The 17,681-nt window shown below is 42.4% G+C and overlaps 1 protein-coding gene across 1 annotated transcript in view; it reads right to left on the reverse strand.

The window, feature by feature from the left end:
• Positions 1-16,942, reverse strand: part of LOC306870232 (claudin-15-like) — a gene marked incomplete at both ends in the record, with an annotated part of 28,305 nt that extends 11,363 nt beyond the window's left edge. The window contains 2 exons of the mRNA XM_079417378.1: positions 677-841; positions 16,726-16,942. Of these exons, the coding sequence (XP_079273504.1) occupies positions 677-841; positions 16,726-16,942 (382 nt within the window). The remainder of the gene's footprint in view (positions 1-676; positions 842-16,725) is intronic.
• Positions 16,943-17,681: the final 739 nt, after the last annotated feature.

Raw genomic sequence — 17,681 nt, forward strand, 5'->3', positions numbered from 1 at the left:
GGCCACGTGAACAGCTCGGTCCCGGGTTCACTCGCTCCTCCACTGTGAATAAATCACCATCCGAATCCATGAGTTTTATCACTGAGGTGATATTTATTTTTACAGACGTCCATATGAGAAACAATTACCGTCCGAATCGGGCTAAAGGCAAGTGCATTATTGTTTCTTTGCTCACAGAATGATCCTCAAATACTGTATCTGTACCCGTTATTTCATGCACAACAAATCCTTTGAATTAGTGTTCTGCCTTAAGAATGTCTATAAATACGTGCTTTTGTATTTGCGGATTCTTTTGAGACTGTCATTCCGCGGCCTTAACTCACAAATGTGCACAAGCCTATTTGTACACTTTACCTATGGAATGAATGAAGTAGGTGGTCAGACATGTGTTGTAGAATGTTGACCTGAATGGCGATCCACTTTAAGGACCCTGATTTTTTTTTTTATCATTATTGCAACCAATATTTGGAATTTCATCATGTGATATTTCAATTTTTTTTCCCCATTGGTTACACGAGTATCTTTGTCTTCTTTGTCTTATATGTACAAATTGTACAATTTTATTATAATTGTATAATTTTATTATAAAGTATGACAACTATCCCCAACCTTCCCTATATAACAGGTAGGCCTACTAAGACAGTAATTACTGTATGTCATTTGGTGATGTTCTTACCTTGCAGTATGAAGAAGACACCTCCAGCCCCAGCGATCCGATCCTTCGTTACGTAATTCTCCCCTCCTATTTTGGAGCACTGCATACCCACTAGAGTTGCCACTAGTCCGAACGTGCCCAGGACAATGGATGTGATCATTAAGCCACGGCATGCTTGGATATAACCTGAGAAACGAGAAGGAATAGTTACAAAAAGTTGCTGAGGGGGTTGGTGGTTTTTTTGGAAGGTTCCTAAAATATTTTTTTCTTGTTCACAAATATTTTTCTCTTGTTCACAGATGTTATGACAAACCCAAACCATATTTCTGCTTACTGTGTATAACACATTATTATTATTATTATTAGGCCTATTAATAACCAAAATCCTGGGCCTCATTTATAAAATGTTGTGCAAGAAACCATCCTAAATTTGATCTCACGATCATCTCTTAAATATGCGTACGTGTGATTCATAGAATGAATTTACAGTAAACGTACGTACGTGTCTCTTTCAGATGTGAAATCTATGAATCGCAAATGATCTTGAACTAGCGCGCAAATTAATGGTTTGAGCTCTCTGCCTTGTAAACGACTCCTAATTAATGTCATTACCATATAAAAGCTCACCAGTCATCGTCCAAATTCTTTAATTTAGAACACCGAGCTGCAAGAACAGCTAACATTTTCAAAAACCTGCATTAGGCTACTCCAACAAGAAAAAGTGCGTACGTCTGCTCAATGCTATTTCGCGACCAATTCGTACATATTTTACGAGGTGGCTAATTCGTACGAATTTGTACGACCTCACTCGTACAATTTAGTCCGATTTGTCTAAACCCCAGTGATGGGTAGGTTTAGAGGCGGGGTTAGGTGTAGATCATTTGTACAAATACATACAAATTGGCAACTTGTAAAATATGTACAATTTAGCAAAAATCGTATGAATTTGTACGAGTGAGGTTGTACGAATTCGTACGAATTAGCCACCTTGTAAAATATGTATGAATTGCTGTGAGATCGGGCTGTCAGACCCTGATGTGATGCTAAGCACTTTTCCATGTCAAAGGCAGTTTTTTCAAATATGAGTGCTGGTGTGGATTTAAGAGTACGCACACGCTAAGATCAAATCTGTGTGTATACATGGCTTGCATGCTTTATAAATGAGTCCCATTGAGCTTTAATTTGCACGTAGCTGGTTAATCTAACATTGTTTGCTCTGTTTGCAATGAAAAGAGTGCCACCCACCCCTGATCTCCCCTGTATGCATAAAAATAAATAACGCTTTTTTTATAGCTTAAGACCATTCATACAAAACAATACAGTACGATGTGCTTTTATCCCAACCATTATCTTGTTCTCCCTATGCACACAGATGGAAAAAAGCCAATCCTTCGAGAACAGCATCCATATTGCAAATATCTGTTGTTGTTGTTTTCCCGTCATATCCATATAGTGTGGTATTCACACGATCAACAGTCTGTAGCTCTTTCAATCCCGCATTCAAGGGGTAAGCTGGAGTGCGCTCCCACACAAGTTTCTCTGCACCCTTTGATGTGTGAACGAGTTTAAGATTAGTTTACCAAGGGATTAAGGATATTTGGAAATATTCTGTAATTAGTGATTAATTTCCCATCTCCTTTTAACTGTAGAGTCAAGGGATCAACGTCATCGTGAACAAGTGTGAGACTCCAGCTGAAAGAAAGCTTGCTAGTAGGGATGGTAAGATTCGCCAATTCACATCGGTGCATCGGCATAATAGTTAAGGATGCGATGTATCGATTAAAAAAAGTGTGCATTGGATACAAGTTGGCATTTGTATCGCGATGCATCCTTTCTAACATACTTGCATTAGAAAAAGGTTTATTTAATTATTTAATTTAATTATTAAAAGGAATGTCATATTTCCACTATGACCACTAGATCCTTCATTGTCTCATTTACCATTTACACTGATAATATAGCTTTTTTCATGTTTTGCTTTTGGATTAATATTTAGACATTATGAAATCACTATTATAACATTTAATATTTTTTTTTGTCAAGGTTTGTCATTGTTTTGTACTGAAGCATGAAGTAGCAAGAGTTTTCAAATAACTCATCAGATCTTGCTTCTTGAATCACAGAAATGTCCTATTTTGAATTCAAAAAGGCAATTTCTGGTGAAAGGTGGCTTGTTTGTATCCTTGTTTACAATCTTCTCAGTCTCTCATGTAAATAAAACACCCATGCACAAACATATGACTTTTTAAAATATTTTTTGAGCAATAGGCTAGAGATACTCAGAAATGAACTGATATTTGATATGTGCCACGATCCTAGCCATGGATTGCAATGTAAAAAGGGCTCAACTGATACAATATGTACACCTGAAATATACACTGAACAAAATTATAAACGCAAACACTTTTGTTTTTGCCCCCATTTCTCATGAGCTGAACTCAAAGATCTAAGTTTTTTTCTATATACACAAAATTTATCTCAAATATTGTTCACAAATCTGTCTAAATCTGTTATAGTGAGCACTTCTCCTTTGCCGAGATAATCCATCCACCATACAGGTGTGGCATATCAAGATGCTGATTTAGACAGCATGATTATCGCACAGGTGTGCCTTAGGCTGGCCACAATAAAAGGCCACTCTAAAATGTGCAGTTTTACTGTATTGGGGGGGGTCCGAAAACCAGTCAGTGTCTGGTGTAACCACCATTTACCTCACGCAGTGCAACACATCTGATCAGGTTGTTGATTGTGGCCTGTGGAATGTTGGTCCACTCCTCTTCAATGGCTGTGCGAAGTTGCTGGATATTGGCAGGAACTGGAACACACTGTCATATACGCCGATCCAGAGCATCCCAAACATGCTCAATGGGTGACATGTCTGGTGAGTATGCTGGCCATGCAAGAACTGGGATGTTTTCAGCTTCCAGGAATTGTGTACAGATCCTTGCAACATGGGGTCGTGCATTATCATTCTGCAACATGAGGTGATGGTCGTGGATGAATGGCACAACAATGGGCCTCAGGATCTCGTCACGGTATCTCTTTGCATTCAAAATGCCATCAATAAAATGCACCTGTGTTCATTGTCCATAACATACGCCTGCCCATACCATAACCCCACCGCCACCATGGGCCACTCGCAGGGGCGTGTCTAGAGCATTTTAAATGGGGGGGCCAGTCTGGGGCACTGCCGGGGGGGAGGGGTTGGATACACGATGTTAATAGGCCTATATTATATAGGCTATTAATTGCACAGTGTGAGATTCATTGGTTCTCACAGAACTTTGTGAGATCGCGATGAACAAAGAGTGACAGCTTTATTGGTTGAGCACTCTTTGCGAGTTTTCTAAGCAATCCATTTAAAATGTAGAACTTTGTTTTTTGCCCACACACACGTTGCAAAGTTTTGGGAATGACATCTGCATATTTATGCGGGATTCGCTCAAGAGAGCACCCACACTTATTTCAGAAGCAGCCTTAGTGATTATTTCTGGAACCTGGTTGATTTGCTTCTATAACTATATACAAAAACAACAAAATACAAATGTACTACATAAAATAATTTAATAAATGCATATTTACAATTTAAGCACTTAACTAAAATAACTATTAATAAAATTAATAACTAGAGAAGGCTAACTATATTCAGCTTGCTTCCATTTAGTGAGAAAAGCCTACTCACTTGAATTAGAAAAAAAAGCTTTTCTGGTCTTCAGTGATGCGAGGATAACGTTTGAGCATACACACAATATCTGAGTGAGACCCGAGCCAATTCATAAAAGAACAATGTAGATTTAAAAGCACACGTCCGGTTTTGTGCGAGTGAAGGAAATCCGCTTGCGAGTGGAGAGATTCGTGCTCGCGCATTACATGATCGCGTAACATTATGCGCTCTCGACATTTGTCATTTAGATCACGCTAAAATGCCTAAAATTAATAAAGAAGAGAAGAAAGCGGCCCTAGGCAGCTGCCTACACATGCCAAGATACGCCAGATGCAGTTAGAAATTAAAAACAAGCCTATCGCAAGACATCTGGTAGGGGGGGCACCTGGGGTGGCCAGGCAAATTTCAGGGGGGGCCAGTGCCACCCCTGGCCACCACGTAGACACGCCCCTGGCCACTCGATCCACAACGTTGACATCAGCAAACCGCTCACCCACACAACGCCATACACGCTGTCTGCCATCTGCCCTGTACAGTGAAAACCAGGATTCATCCATGAAGAGAACACGTCTCCAAACTGCCAGACACCATCGAATGTGAGCATTTGCCCACTCAAGTCAGTTACGATGACGAACTACAGTCAGGTCAAGACCCAGATGAGGACGACAAGCATGCAGATGAGCTTCCCTGAGACAGTTTCTGACAGTTTGTGCAGAAATTCTTTGATTATGCAAACCGATTGTTGCAGCAGCTGTCCGGGTGGCTGGTCTCAGACTATCTTGGAGGTGAAGATGCTGGATGTGGAGGTCCTGGGCTGGTGTGGTTACACGTGGTCTGCGGTTGTGAGGCCGGTTGGATGTACTGCCAAATTCTCTGAAACGCCTTTGGACACGGAGAGAAATGAACATTCAATTCACGGGCAACAGCTCTGGTGGACATTCCTGCAGTCAGCATGCCAATTGCACGCTCCCTCAAAACTTGCGACATCTGTGGCATTGTGCTGTGTGATAAAACTGCACATTTTAGAGTGGCCTTTTATTGTGGCTATTTATACATGCCACCAACAGACACCAACCAACTCTATATCTATATGTTCAGTCGGGTGAAAACAAACTCCGACCAACAGCAACCAATGCCAACAGGGGTAACACACTGATTCAACAAACTCCAACAGAGTAGTTTGTTGGCGTTTGTCTGTAGTGTGAATTGGCCTTTATAGTTTTCATAAAACTGAATATTAAAAATCATAAAAGTACCATAGACTTACATTGACGGAATGTTCAGATGAGCCAAGACTATTCAAACTCCAACTGTCAAAATTCAAATGTAAACAAACTGAATTCCATTAGACTCAATCAAGCTTCCCTTCTATGCACGACTTCTAATCAATTCAAACTCATTTAAACTTCCACTCTATCTAATGTTTCTAATATTTCTAATCTATCTAGCTAGTATATATATATAATGCTAGTAACTTGCTATTCATGCTAGAAACAGGCTAGCAACATGCTGTTAACATGCCAATCATGCTAGAATCATGCTGGTAATTGGCTATTCATGCTAACAGCATGCTAGTAACTTGTTAATCATGCTAATAATATGCTAATAATGCTAGTAACTTGCTAATCATGTTAACATGCTAATAACATGTTAATCATGCTAAGATCATGCTAGTCACGTGCTAATCATGCTAGTAATATGCTAGTCACATGCTAATCATGCTAGAAACATGCTAACGACATGCTAGTCACTTGCTAATCATGTTAGCAACAGGCTAGTCACTTGTTAATCCTGCTAAAACATGCTAGCAACATGCTAGTCACTTGCTAATTATGCTAGAAACATGCTTGCGACATGCTAATCATTTGCTAGTCATGCTAGAAACATGCTAGTAACATGCTAATCATGCTAGCGACATGTTAGTGTGACGGTTCTAGTGAGTAACCGGCTATTTCTGAGTTGCAGGTGATTGGCTGAATGGAGTGGTTGCACACCTGAATGTAATCCTGGCACTCTATAAAAGACTGGGACAGAGATGGGAGCGAGAGGAAGGCCTGAGCTGGTGCGGGTTTTGGAACCTGTTTTTGGTTGCGCTGTATTTTGGGTCTCATGTCAAGAGGCTATCGAAGAACTGATGAGATGTGAGGGATACGGGAGATCACCGACGCCTTTTGATCCATCTTCGTCGGGATGGTTGTTTTCGGAGGTTCCGTGGTCTGAATGGTTGGACTGTTGTCTTTTATATATATTACACATTTGCACGTACCTGCTGTCACACTTATTACCATTTATACTTACATTCTATGTTGTTCTATCCTACACGGAGTAATAAATATATTTAATAATTGGCTGTGGTGTGTGGTGACGATTTAGAGGAGAGATCGTAACACTAGTCATTTTCTAGTCATGCTAGCAATATGTTAGTAACATGCTAATGATGGTAGTGACATGCTAGTCATTTGTTAGTCATGCTGGCAACACACTAGTCACTCGCTAATCATGCTAGCAACATGCTAGTCACTTGCTAATCATGCTAGCAACTTACTAGTAACATGCTAGTCATGCCAGAAACATGCTAACGACATGCTACTCACTTGCTAGTCATGCTAGTAACATGCTAATCACGGCAGCAATATGCTAGTAACAGGCTAATCATGCTAGAAACATGTTATCAACATCTATTGAATCTATATACATTTTCTAACTTCAGGCTTTTACAACTGCTTTAAACTTTCAAGCTGGGCTTTCTCAAGCAACCTAAAGTTTGTCTTGACGGTTTAAGGTTTAAACCTTAAGGTTTGTCCTACAATCTTAAAAGTAGGCCATCATCTGTCAGTGCTATCATTGAATGCTTGATCGGTTGCCATCTACATAATGACTATGAAATTAGAGCTGTTCCTGCATTAAAGGTTGTTCATGGCACACTGTAAATTTAATCTTTCGCCAAAATAACACAAGGAAATTTGATTAATAATATTAATTACTATTACAATTCATGAAACTATTCACTTACTTCTGTACCTGTTTAAATGATCGCATCCATACATCTATAGCATATGTGCTTGTTATTTGTTCCTTTGTTTGTTTTTTTTATTTTTTGTTTGTTTTTTTCCTCTCTTTTTCATCTCCTGTATGTGTGTACATATTTGTCACTGCTATCAGCTTTTGTGTAGGTCATTACATCGAGTTGTCTGTGTTAATCTATGTTTCATTCAGCTGTTAATCTATTTCATTCCGCTAAATAAAAAAGAAAAGAAAAGAAATAAACTTATATGTGAACCTGGACCACAAAACTTTGATTTATACATCACATGAAAGCTGAATAAATAAGCTTTCCATTGATGTATGGTTTGTTAGAATAGGACAATATATGTGACCATGGACCACAAAACCAGTCTTAAGTGTCAATTTTTGGTGGCCGAGATACAACTATTTGAAAATCTGGAATCTGAGGGTGCAAAAAAATCTAAATATTGAGAAAATCGTCTATAAAGTTGTCCAAATGAAGTTCTTAGCAATGCATATTACTAATCAAAAATGAAGTTCTGATGTATTTACGGTAAAAGATTTACAAAATATCTTCATGGAACATGATCTTTACTTAATATCCTAATGATTTTTGGCATAAAACAAATTGATAATTTTGACCCATACAAGGTATTTTTGGCTACTGCTACAAATATACCCCAGCGACTTAAGACTGGTTTTGTGGTCCAGGGTCATGTATTAACATTGATTACTTTGTCCTGTTTTACATTAAATGTTGGCATTAAATGTTGAATGACTTAAAGGGATAGTTCACCCAAAACTTAAAATTCTGTCATTAATTACTCACCCCCATGTCGTTCCAAACCTGTAAGACCTCCGTTCATTTTCGGAACACAAATTAAGATATTTTTGATGAATTCTGAGAGTTCTCTGACCCTCCCATAGACAGCAAGGATCCTTTACACGATCAAGACTAAGAAACGTAGCAAGGGCATCGTTAAAATAATCTATGTGATATCAGTGGTTCAACCTTAATGTTATAAAGCTACGAGAATACTTTTTGTGTGCAAAGAAAACTAAAATAATGACTTTATTCAACAATTCATCTCCTCCATGTCACCCTATAGCGCCATTTTGGAGAGCATCACGTAAACAACGGATGCAACATATGTACACAGATACATATACGCATACGGTGCTGTAGACACAGAACAGCATACGTTGTTTATGTATGTGATGCTCTCCAAAATGGCACTATAGGTCAATGCAATTTATAAAGGAAGTCAATTAAATCTGTATGTGTGTGTGTGTGTGTGTGTGTGTATGTGAAAAAATTCAGAAGTAACCCCCTTTGTAATCATTAACATTTTCAAATGTAACTGTAATTGAACTGTAACGAATTACAATTACATTTATTTTGTAATTAAATTACGTAATTCCGTTACATGTAACTAGTTACTCCACAACACTGAGGGTGAGTAATTAATGACAGAATTTAAATTTTTGGGTGAACTGTCCCTTTAATGACTATCCCTTTAATGACTTATAGCCCAGTACATGTCGCTCCTCTGTTCATTTTGGTCATGTGACTGTCTGTGACAGTAATGTGTCGAAGTGTGAGCGGTTGATATGTATACAGTTTACAATAAAAAAAAAAAATTGTGATCTAAGATGGCGCCGCAGATGGTAGCTACAGTGCTTTGCTCTTCAGTGTTTGTACTGTTTATATTGTTTTTGTTTGTTTTTCCTGTTTTTTTTTCTCAAACACGATCAGTTTTACCAGGGATGACCTGCTGAACATTCGGCAGAACACACCACAAAATCTTTTACCGGATTTTGATTATTCGGACGTTTTGCTGTACATTGTAGTTGGCGGAGCTGTGTGCTTGTGAAGCTTCGTCAGGACGGATTTTGAACTGCGTTGCCTAGCATCCATCTGGCGAATCTCCGCACTCTACCCAACAAAACGGACAAACTCCTTCTGCTCTCCCGGACAAACAGGGATTTTTCTAACTCTGCTGCTCTGTGTTTCACGGAAACTTGGCTGAATGGCGACATACAGGACAGCGTGCTACATCTGGCTAACTTCCAGCTGATCAGAGCAGATCGCGACGCAGAATCAATGGGGAAATTGCGCGGCGGTCTGAGATCACCGTCGCCACCCGATCCGGTCCGTATCCAGATCAGATGGTCACTGCAGTCACCAGATCCAATTTGTATCCAGATCAGATGGTGGATCAGCACCCAGAGACGACCTCTACAGTCCTGGACGTCAGCGGAGACCAGGACACCTAGATGAGTCTCAGAGACAGATCCCCAGTGAGGACCTATGTTTTTTTTTATTTTGTTAAAAGCTGGTAAATTATTAAGCAGTGTCCCATGTAGGTTTTTTCTGCTAGTATTTTATGTGGTGCGGTGGAATATATTTTACTTAATATATTTTTCATTCTTGGTTTTCTTCCCTGACATGAAGCATGTTGCAAAGCGAAAGTAAAACTTAAACACAAATTTGTTGCGTTCTAAAAGCAAAGAGTTCCGTGTCTTTATTTAAAATCAACAGTTCTTTTATAAAGAACACCACTTTCTCACATAACGCACTGAAGCAGCCCGTGAATAGAGTGAATAATTCCCTCTCGAGCCATCGATATCAAACAATCCAGCACCATGGACAGCACCTGGTAACGTTGCACGTAAGAAGGTATACCTTAAGCAGCCTCCTAAGGTATAGTTCGGGCAACACGCCTAGAACAGGTACACCTTTAGTTAAGGCATACCTTTAGAGTCTTTGTAGAGTGCTAAGAGACAGGGTTTTCGGGAAATGCAGCCCAGATAGAAACCTCAGGGAAAAAGGGGCCGGGTCTCCGCGGGGTGTCCTTTCGGCCGCGATCCGCCTGGAGGTACCACTCGTCCAGACGGCTTCTGGCCGGCTCGGGAGGAGGCGCCCACTCCAAACCGAGCTCATCAGCTACCTTGGACAGTACGCTTATGAGCTCGACATCACTGTGATGGAGGTCCCCCGCGTCACTGCCGTGGGTCGCAGTGTAATCCAGCGGGCTGTTAGACCACTCCTCTCTCGCAGACGCTGCCATCGAAATGGCATCATCCTCCTCTTCAGGGCCCTCCATGGCACCGAAAGACGTTGAGTGTGAGGGGGGGGGCGGAGATCAGCAGTCATGAAGCGCACTGGAAGGGGACCTGGGCACTGAGCCGGCGCGGGCTTGTCACCTGATCCTGACAGATCAGAAGATTCGATTGGCTCCGCACAGGAGAGGCAATCGTGAGTCATCCTTGTTTCCGAAGCTCACTGGAACACAGCAGGGGAAGAGAATATCCACTGCAGCGTGTAGATCACGGTGAGTAGTCTTGATGATAGGCTTCTTGCTTCTCGTAGAAGGTTGACTGAAGGAAAAGATTCTGAATGGATTACGTACAAGCACTGCCACAAGAGTGGAATTCCGGCTCATATTTCGCATGCTTGAACGTCATTGGCCAGTTTCACTGGCGTGATTCAATAAGGCTTTGTACTTGAGGAAAGGGTATTTCCCAAAGCAATGTAGAGTGACCGAATTGATAGGGAACACGCTCCAAGTGATCATGGAGCTAGAGAAAACAAAGGCGCTCTGATGCCATAGGCGTAAATCCCCCCCTATCTGAGGGATGTCCGCCCCTAAAAATATAATTACAAGCGACTCTGTGTATTGAAAATAATATAATGGACATATACTTTAAATAATTGTGAAAGTGAAAGTGACGTGACATACGGCCAAGTATGGTGACCCATACCGAATTCGTGTTCTGCATTTATCCCATCCAAAGTGCACACACACAGCAGTGAACACACACACACCGTGAACACACACCCGGAGCAGTGGGCAGCCATTTTTATGCTGCGGCGCCCGGGGAGCAGCCGTGGCCAAGATTATAATTATTAGTAGTATTTTTTTTAGTGCACATACACTAAATGGTTCCGCAGACGGTGCCATCTTTGATTTAGCAAAACCATTAATAATAGAATAAAAATAGCTAACAACCATTAGTCTACCGACAGTTTAATTATTTGCATGAAAACACTTCAGTTAGCCTAATTCTGCACTGGGTGTATTAAAACTTCAGAATAATATAAATATAGACTGAGATGTGATGAACTGTGAACTGTAAACAGCGATAAGGTATAGCTAAGAGTGGTCCGTACCAACCTTACGAAAGTATGACTTACTGAAGATATACTTAACTAACAATGTTTCAGGAAACAAGTATTAACGATAAGGTACAGCTTAAGGTACAACTTAAGAACGACGTAGCGTTAAGAAGGTTTCGGGAAATTCAGAGCGACAAAGGTGACAGCTCGAGCGATTGGCCGCAATATGGGGAATCTTGTGGTGCTAGATCGTCACCTGTGGCTTACTCTGACTGAGCTAAAGGACTCCCAAGAAAACGGCCCTTCTGGATGCTCCCGTGAATCCCTCAGGTCTCTTCGGAGCGGCGGTGGAGACGTTCACAGAGCGTTTCGTTGAAGTGCAGAAGCAGTCGAAGGCCATTAGCCCCTTCTTGCTAAAGCCGGAAGTCCGCACGCTTCTTCTGCTGCTGTTCGGTGCGAACATGAGCCGGCGGTGAGATCAAGACAACCGTGGCCGAAGCGCCATTAGGGCTCAAAGGGCCAGAGACACCGCCCTGACAAAAACGGCAAGCCACCGGCACCGGAACCAAAGCCGCGTTCCTGATGCTGTCTCTTGGAGGAGGAAAACTGTACACAGCGCCGAAGACGAGCCACTGAAGAAGTCCGCTCGCTGCGCTGTGTATGCTCGCCACGCCCCCCTGCCTGTTGCGGGTGGCGAGAGCAATTGTCATATTTGTATTTTGACTGTTCCACTATGCAGTGCAATTAAGTCGAAAAACACACAAAACTCACCTCAATATCAGAGCAATTTTCCTCCTCTCACTCCCCTCTCCCCTATCACTCACTCTCACACTCGTGTGGTATTAAACTCCCCGCCCCCCAACGGCAAGTTTTCCCTCACGGTGTGCAGTCCGCCTTGCCTGCTGTCACAGTTCACAGAAGCGTGGCAGGCACTGCCAGGGGTATCAGAGTGGGTTATAAAATCAATAAAGAACGGCTACACGCTTCAGTTCTTCTGCAGATTGCCCGTTTTCAACGTGTCTTAATGTCCACTGTACGGGAGCGGAATGCATCAGTTCTGCGAGAGGAAATATACAATCTTCTCGCAAAGTGTGCTGTACAGGCACTGCCCCTCACAGACCGCGAGAGCGGCTTCTACAGTCGTTATTTTCTGGTGCCAAAGAAAAACGGCGGACTCTGCCCAATCTTGGACCTGAGACTGCTGAATCGCTCGCTTTCATAGCGCTCGTTCAAAATGATTACGCTGAGACAAATCCTCTCACACATCAGACCGGGAGATTGGTTTATCTCCGTGGATTTAAGGGATGCTTATTTTCACATTCAGGTAGCCCCCGCCACAGGCGCTTCCTGAGATTAGCATTTGAGGGGATAGCATACCAACTCACGGTCCTGCCCTTCGGCTTATGTCTGGCCCCTCGTACGCTTACGAAATGCATGGACGCTGCTCTCTCTCCTCTGAAGCAGAGCGGAATGCGAAACTATCCTGAACTATCTCGACGACTGGCTAGTCTTAGCCCAATCAGAGAGCGCGCTGCTCAGTGACAAGTTCAGACCCCTCGCTCATATTCAGAGCTTAGGGCTGACTGTAAATATGCAAAAGAACATGCTGGTACCGAGCCAGAACATCTCCTTTTTAGGAGTGGAGCTGAACTCAATCAATATGCGAGCGCGTCTGTCGGAGGTGCGCTCACAAAAACTGATCAGCTCTCTCGCAGTCTTCAAATTAGGGAGTTCTTCCCTGCTAAAATGCTTTCAGAGGATGCTCGGCCAGATGGCTGCTGCCTTGACAGTGTGCAAACTAGGGCTCCTACATATGCGACCGCTTCAGCTCTGGCTAAAGAGCCGGGTGCCACAGAACACATGGCGCACGGGCACCTTGCTCATCAAAGTGATGTGCGACTACTTGCATATGCTGACCCCTTGGCGCAATATGACTCTGTATCGGCGGGGTGTTCTTATTGGCCAAGTGATCAGGAGAAAGAATGTTACGACAGATGCATCGAGCACGGGCTGGGGAGCCGTATGCGATGGCAGACGAGCAATCGGGACATGGTCAGAAACGGAGAAGTCGTGGCACATAAACTGTCTGGAGCTCCGTGCTGTACACCTAGCACTCGAGTGGTTTCTCCCAGACATTTTTCACCTTCACGTTCTCATCAGGACGGACAGCATTACAGTGGTAGCGTTTATAAATCACCAAGGTGGTGTGAACTCGTGACCACTGCTGCGGCTGGTGAGAGACCTCCTTCTGTGGGCAGATCGACACCTCCTCTCCATCCGGGCAGTACATGTCCCCGGACGCCTGAACAACAGCGCTGATTTACTATCGAGGGGTGGGGTAAACCACGGGGAGTGGAGATTACACCCTTTGACAGTCAATATGATTTAGAGTGTATTCGGTAGAGCGGAGGTGGATCGCTTCGCATCAGTGGAGAACACTCACTGCCTGTTGTTTTATTCACTGACACACTCTCCCCTGGGAATGGATGCACTAGCTCACAGCTGGCTGAAAGTCCGCAAGTATGCCTTTCCTCCAGTGAAACTTCTGCCTCTCGTCCTTTATAAAATCAGAGAGGAAAAGGAATCTGTTCTGTTAGTGGCACCGAAATGGCCCAATCAGCCGTGGTTCCCAGAACTGGCGGAGATGCTGGTAGCCCCCCCGTGGACTATCCCACTGAAGAGAGACCTCCTCTCTCAAGCACAAGGAACGATATGGCACACAAATCCAGAGTCATGGAGCCTTCATGTCTGGCTGCTCGACAGAGCTTGCCAATAACAGATGCACTTCCTCAGAGAGTATTAAACAGTATCTCTGAGGCTAGGGGTCCTTCCACGAGGCGTCTTTATGCACATAAATGGAGAGTTTTTTCAAGTTGGTGCGTATCGCGGGGCGAGGACCCAATCAACTGCCCAATACCAATAATTCTTGCCTTCCTTCAAGAGCGAATTGATAGCGGTCATATGCCATCCACATTGAAAGTGTATGTGGCCGCTACAACACCCTTTCACGTGCACGTCGAAAATCACCCAATCGGCAGAAACGACCTGATCATATGATTTTTAAAAGGAGCAAGAAAGCTGAAGCCTCCTCGCCCTTCTACTCTGCTCACTTGGGACTTGGCACTTGTGCTTGACGCTCTCACGGGACCCCCGTTCGAGCCCATACAATCAGCGAGCGCTCTCTCTCAAGACAGCGCTCCTGCTGGCCTCTGTTAAGCAAGTTGGGGACCTGCAGGTGCTTTAAATTGACGACTCGTGTATTGAATTCGGGCCAGGTGATTGTAGACTCATCTTGAAGCCTAGAAAAGGTTATGTGCCTAAAGTGCTTTCGACTCAGGTCATAACATTATCTGCTTTCCTCCCCGAAACATCGGCCGGGACGGAGCCTCTTAAAACATTCCTGCTGTGCCCTGTACGTGCGGTGTGCACTTATATCGAGCGTTCTAGACAGTTCAGACTCTCTGAGCTATTTGTATGTTTTGGAGGATGCACAAAAGGACTGCCTGTGTCCAAGCAAAGGCAGTCACACTGGATCATTGGCTTATAGCTCTAAGGCCGTGGAATGTCCTATAGGGGTTCAGGCCAATTCAACCCGCGGACTCATGTCCTCGTGGGCCTGGGCAAATGGCATTTCTATTCAGGACATTTGTATGGCGGCAGGCTGGTCATCACCCAGCACTTTCGCAAGGTTTTATAACCTAGATGTGTCGTCACTTGCCTCACATGTATTGTCACGCACCTACTCAGCCTCAGTTATGATCTGAGATGTGCCTCAGTGGTTTCGTCTAGGTCGTATACACCCCGTATTGACGCAACACCAATTCAATGCTGTCCCTATCAGTTTATCACATTGTTATGACATAGTTCATCACGTCTTTTAGGAATTGATCACCATCATACTCTGCTTATTGAGCACCGGTACGGCCGTTGCATCATAACACATGATTTCTTTGAAATGAAACAATTTCAACTAATGTATATGTGAAAGCGCCGAAGTTGCTCCCATTTCACATTCTCTGTTTCACCGGAGTTAACTCCACCCCTATTGAGACGCGGCATTGTCTAGTTGCCGTGCCCCCCTGACTTTTACATGGTTTCGACTAGGTCCTGTAGACCTGAGCTGTGTTTACCAAGAGCACCAATATCATTGCCGCTCTCATTACGGCTCCGAATGTGAAACTTGACATACTTAGTCGAGCCAGGCTCAATCGCTGTGACACGGTGGGATTTTATACGTTCCGATAGAAATGTAGAGTGACCGAATTGATAGGGAACACTCTCGGTTACTCACCTAACCTCGGTTCCCTGAGATGAGGGAACGAGACATTGCTCTTATTGCCGTGTCACCTAGCTCAGGATCTTAGAATGCCAAGTTGCTTCAGTCAAAGATTCTGAATGGATGACGTACAAGCACTGCCTTATATAGAGTGGGATTCCCGCTCACATTTTGCGCGCTTGAACGCCATTGGCCAGTTTCACTGGCGTGATTCAATAAGGCTTCAGTAGCATTCGAGGAAAATGTATTTCCCATAGCAATGTCTCGTTCCCTCATCTCAGGGAACCGAGGTTATGTGAGTAACCGAGAGCGTTTCTCACACAATTACACTTTTAAAAATAAAGGTGCTTCTTCAGTTTATAAAAAGGTAAGAAAAAGATGGTTCTTTAAAGAACCTTTGACTGAATGGTTCTTTGTGGAACCAAAAATGGTTCTTCTATGGCAAGGCTGTGAAGAAACTTTTAAGCACCTTTATTTTTAAGAGTAAGCTGGGAGTGAGAAATAGAAACCCCAGAGTGGAGCTATGCTGAGCAAATACAGAAAACTTTGAGTGGGAAATTTAAAACTCTGTCATTTTGCTCCACTCATAAATGCCGTTCTAAGATTGTTTTCAGTCTGTGCAGTGCTTGATAACAGGCAAAGCACCATTTTTTTATTTTATTGCTGTTTTCATTCGTGAAGAATATAAAACTAACTGGCCAGTTTTTGTCTTAAAGGTAAGTTACTCAGTATTAATTACTTGTTTATAGAACTGTATTACACAATATTACACTCCCAGATGTGCTGTACCAAACATAATCTCCGTAATATTCAATTGTTTTCAATAGAATACTAACTTTTTGTTCATAAACCACCTTTTCTTTTTGTTTTTAACATAAAGAAACCTGAATCACATTTTAGCTGTAACTCAAAAAAAATTATAAGTAATACTAGCAATAGGAGTAGTATAATGATAGTACTATTATCATTATTACAGTTAATTATACAGTTATCATGTGTTTTACCTGGTAAAGCGAGCATGGACGGAAAATTCCAACAATTGAAATTACTGGTGGAGTCAGCTGCACAGGACATCCAGAGGTTCTCAAAGATGCTGGTGGTAATGATGACACTATCATCATCTGTAGACACTTTCCAGGAGTGATTATGTAATGATAATACAGCAGACCCACATGCCAAAAAACCCAAGAGAAGTGCAATAATTTGTAATATGTCTTTCATATCTCTGGATCTTCTTCTTTTCCAAGGTGTTCCGAGTGGCTGAAGATCAATCTATTGTCTGTTGCGCATAACGTTCCAAGATATATAGGCTGTTTGTCTATCCGTGTTACCTGTTAAACGTAATCTCACATAAGACCAGAGTTTTGGCTAAGGCAGACAAGTACAAACCTACTTTCACCTAGATTTCACATATACTTAATAAATAAATAACTGGATGGCTATAAGCTTTGGTCACACCACAATAAATGCTCCCTGACAATGTGAACTTTAACTTCAACAAAGGAGGAGTGGACAGCTATGGTAGGAAGGAAAGGATATGTTCAAAAAGTCTCAAGCTGCCTGAATAAATCCTTTCAAGATACATATAAATTGAACTATCGGCACTGAGAAATCTTGTATGTGAATCTGAGGGGCTGAGGGAATAGCATGGTGTTTGATGCACCACAGTTGCAGCTAGTGTGAGCTGCCTGACAATGACAAAGTTTTTATTGAGTTTTACCCAGCATTGATGATGCCACACATTCAAGATGACTTGGCAAAGCCACAGTAATAAGACTTTATTACTTTACTCTCATCTCAGATTTCCTTCCTGAAAAGAGATATACATTTCCTGGGTGACTATTCTCACCTATTAAATTGTTTACTACATTAGCTTTCTTATAGCAGCTTTTCAAAACTTGTGCAAAAAGCTAATTAGAATACTATAATCTGAACAAACCTTTAACCCATAATATTAATT

Source organism: Barbus barbus, assembly GCF_936440315.1.
Source record: "Barbus barbus genome assembly, chromosome: 5".
Classification (NCBI taxonomy): domain Eukaryota; kingdom Metazoa; phylum Chordata; class Actinopteri; order Cypriniformes; family Cyprinidae; genus Barbus; species Barbus barbus.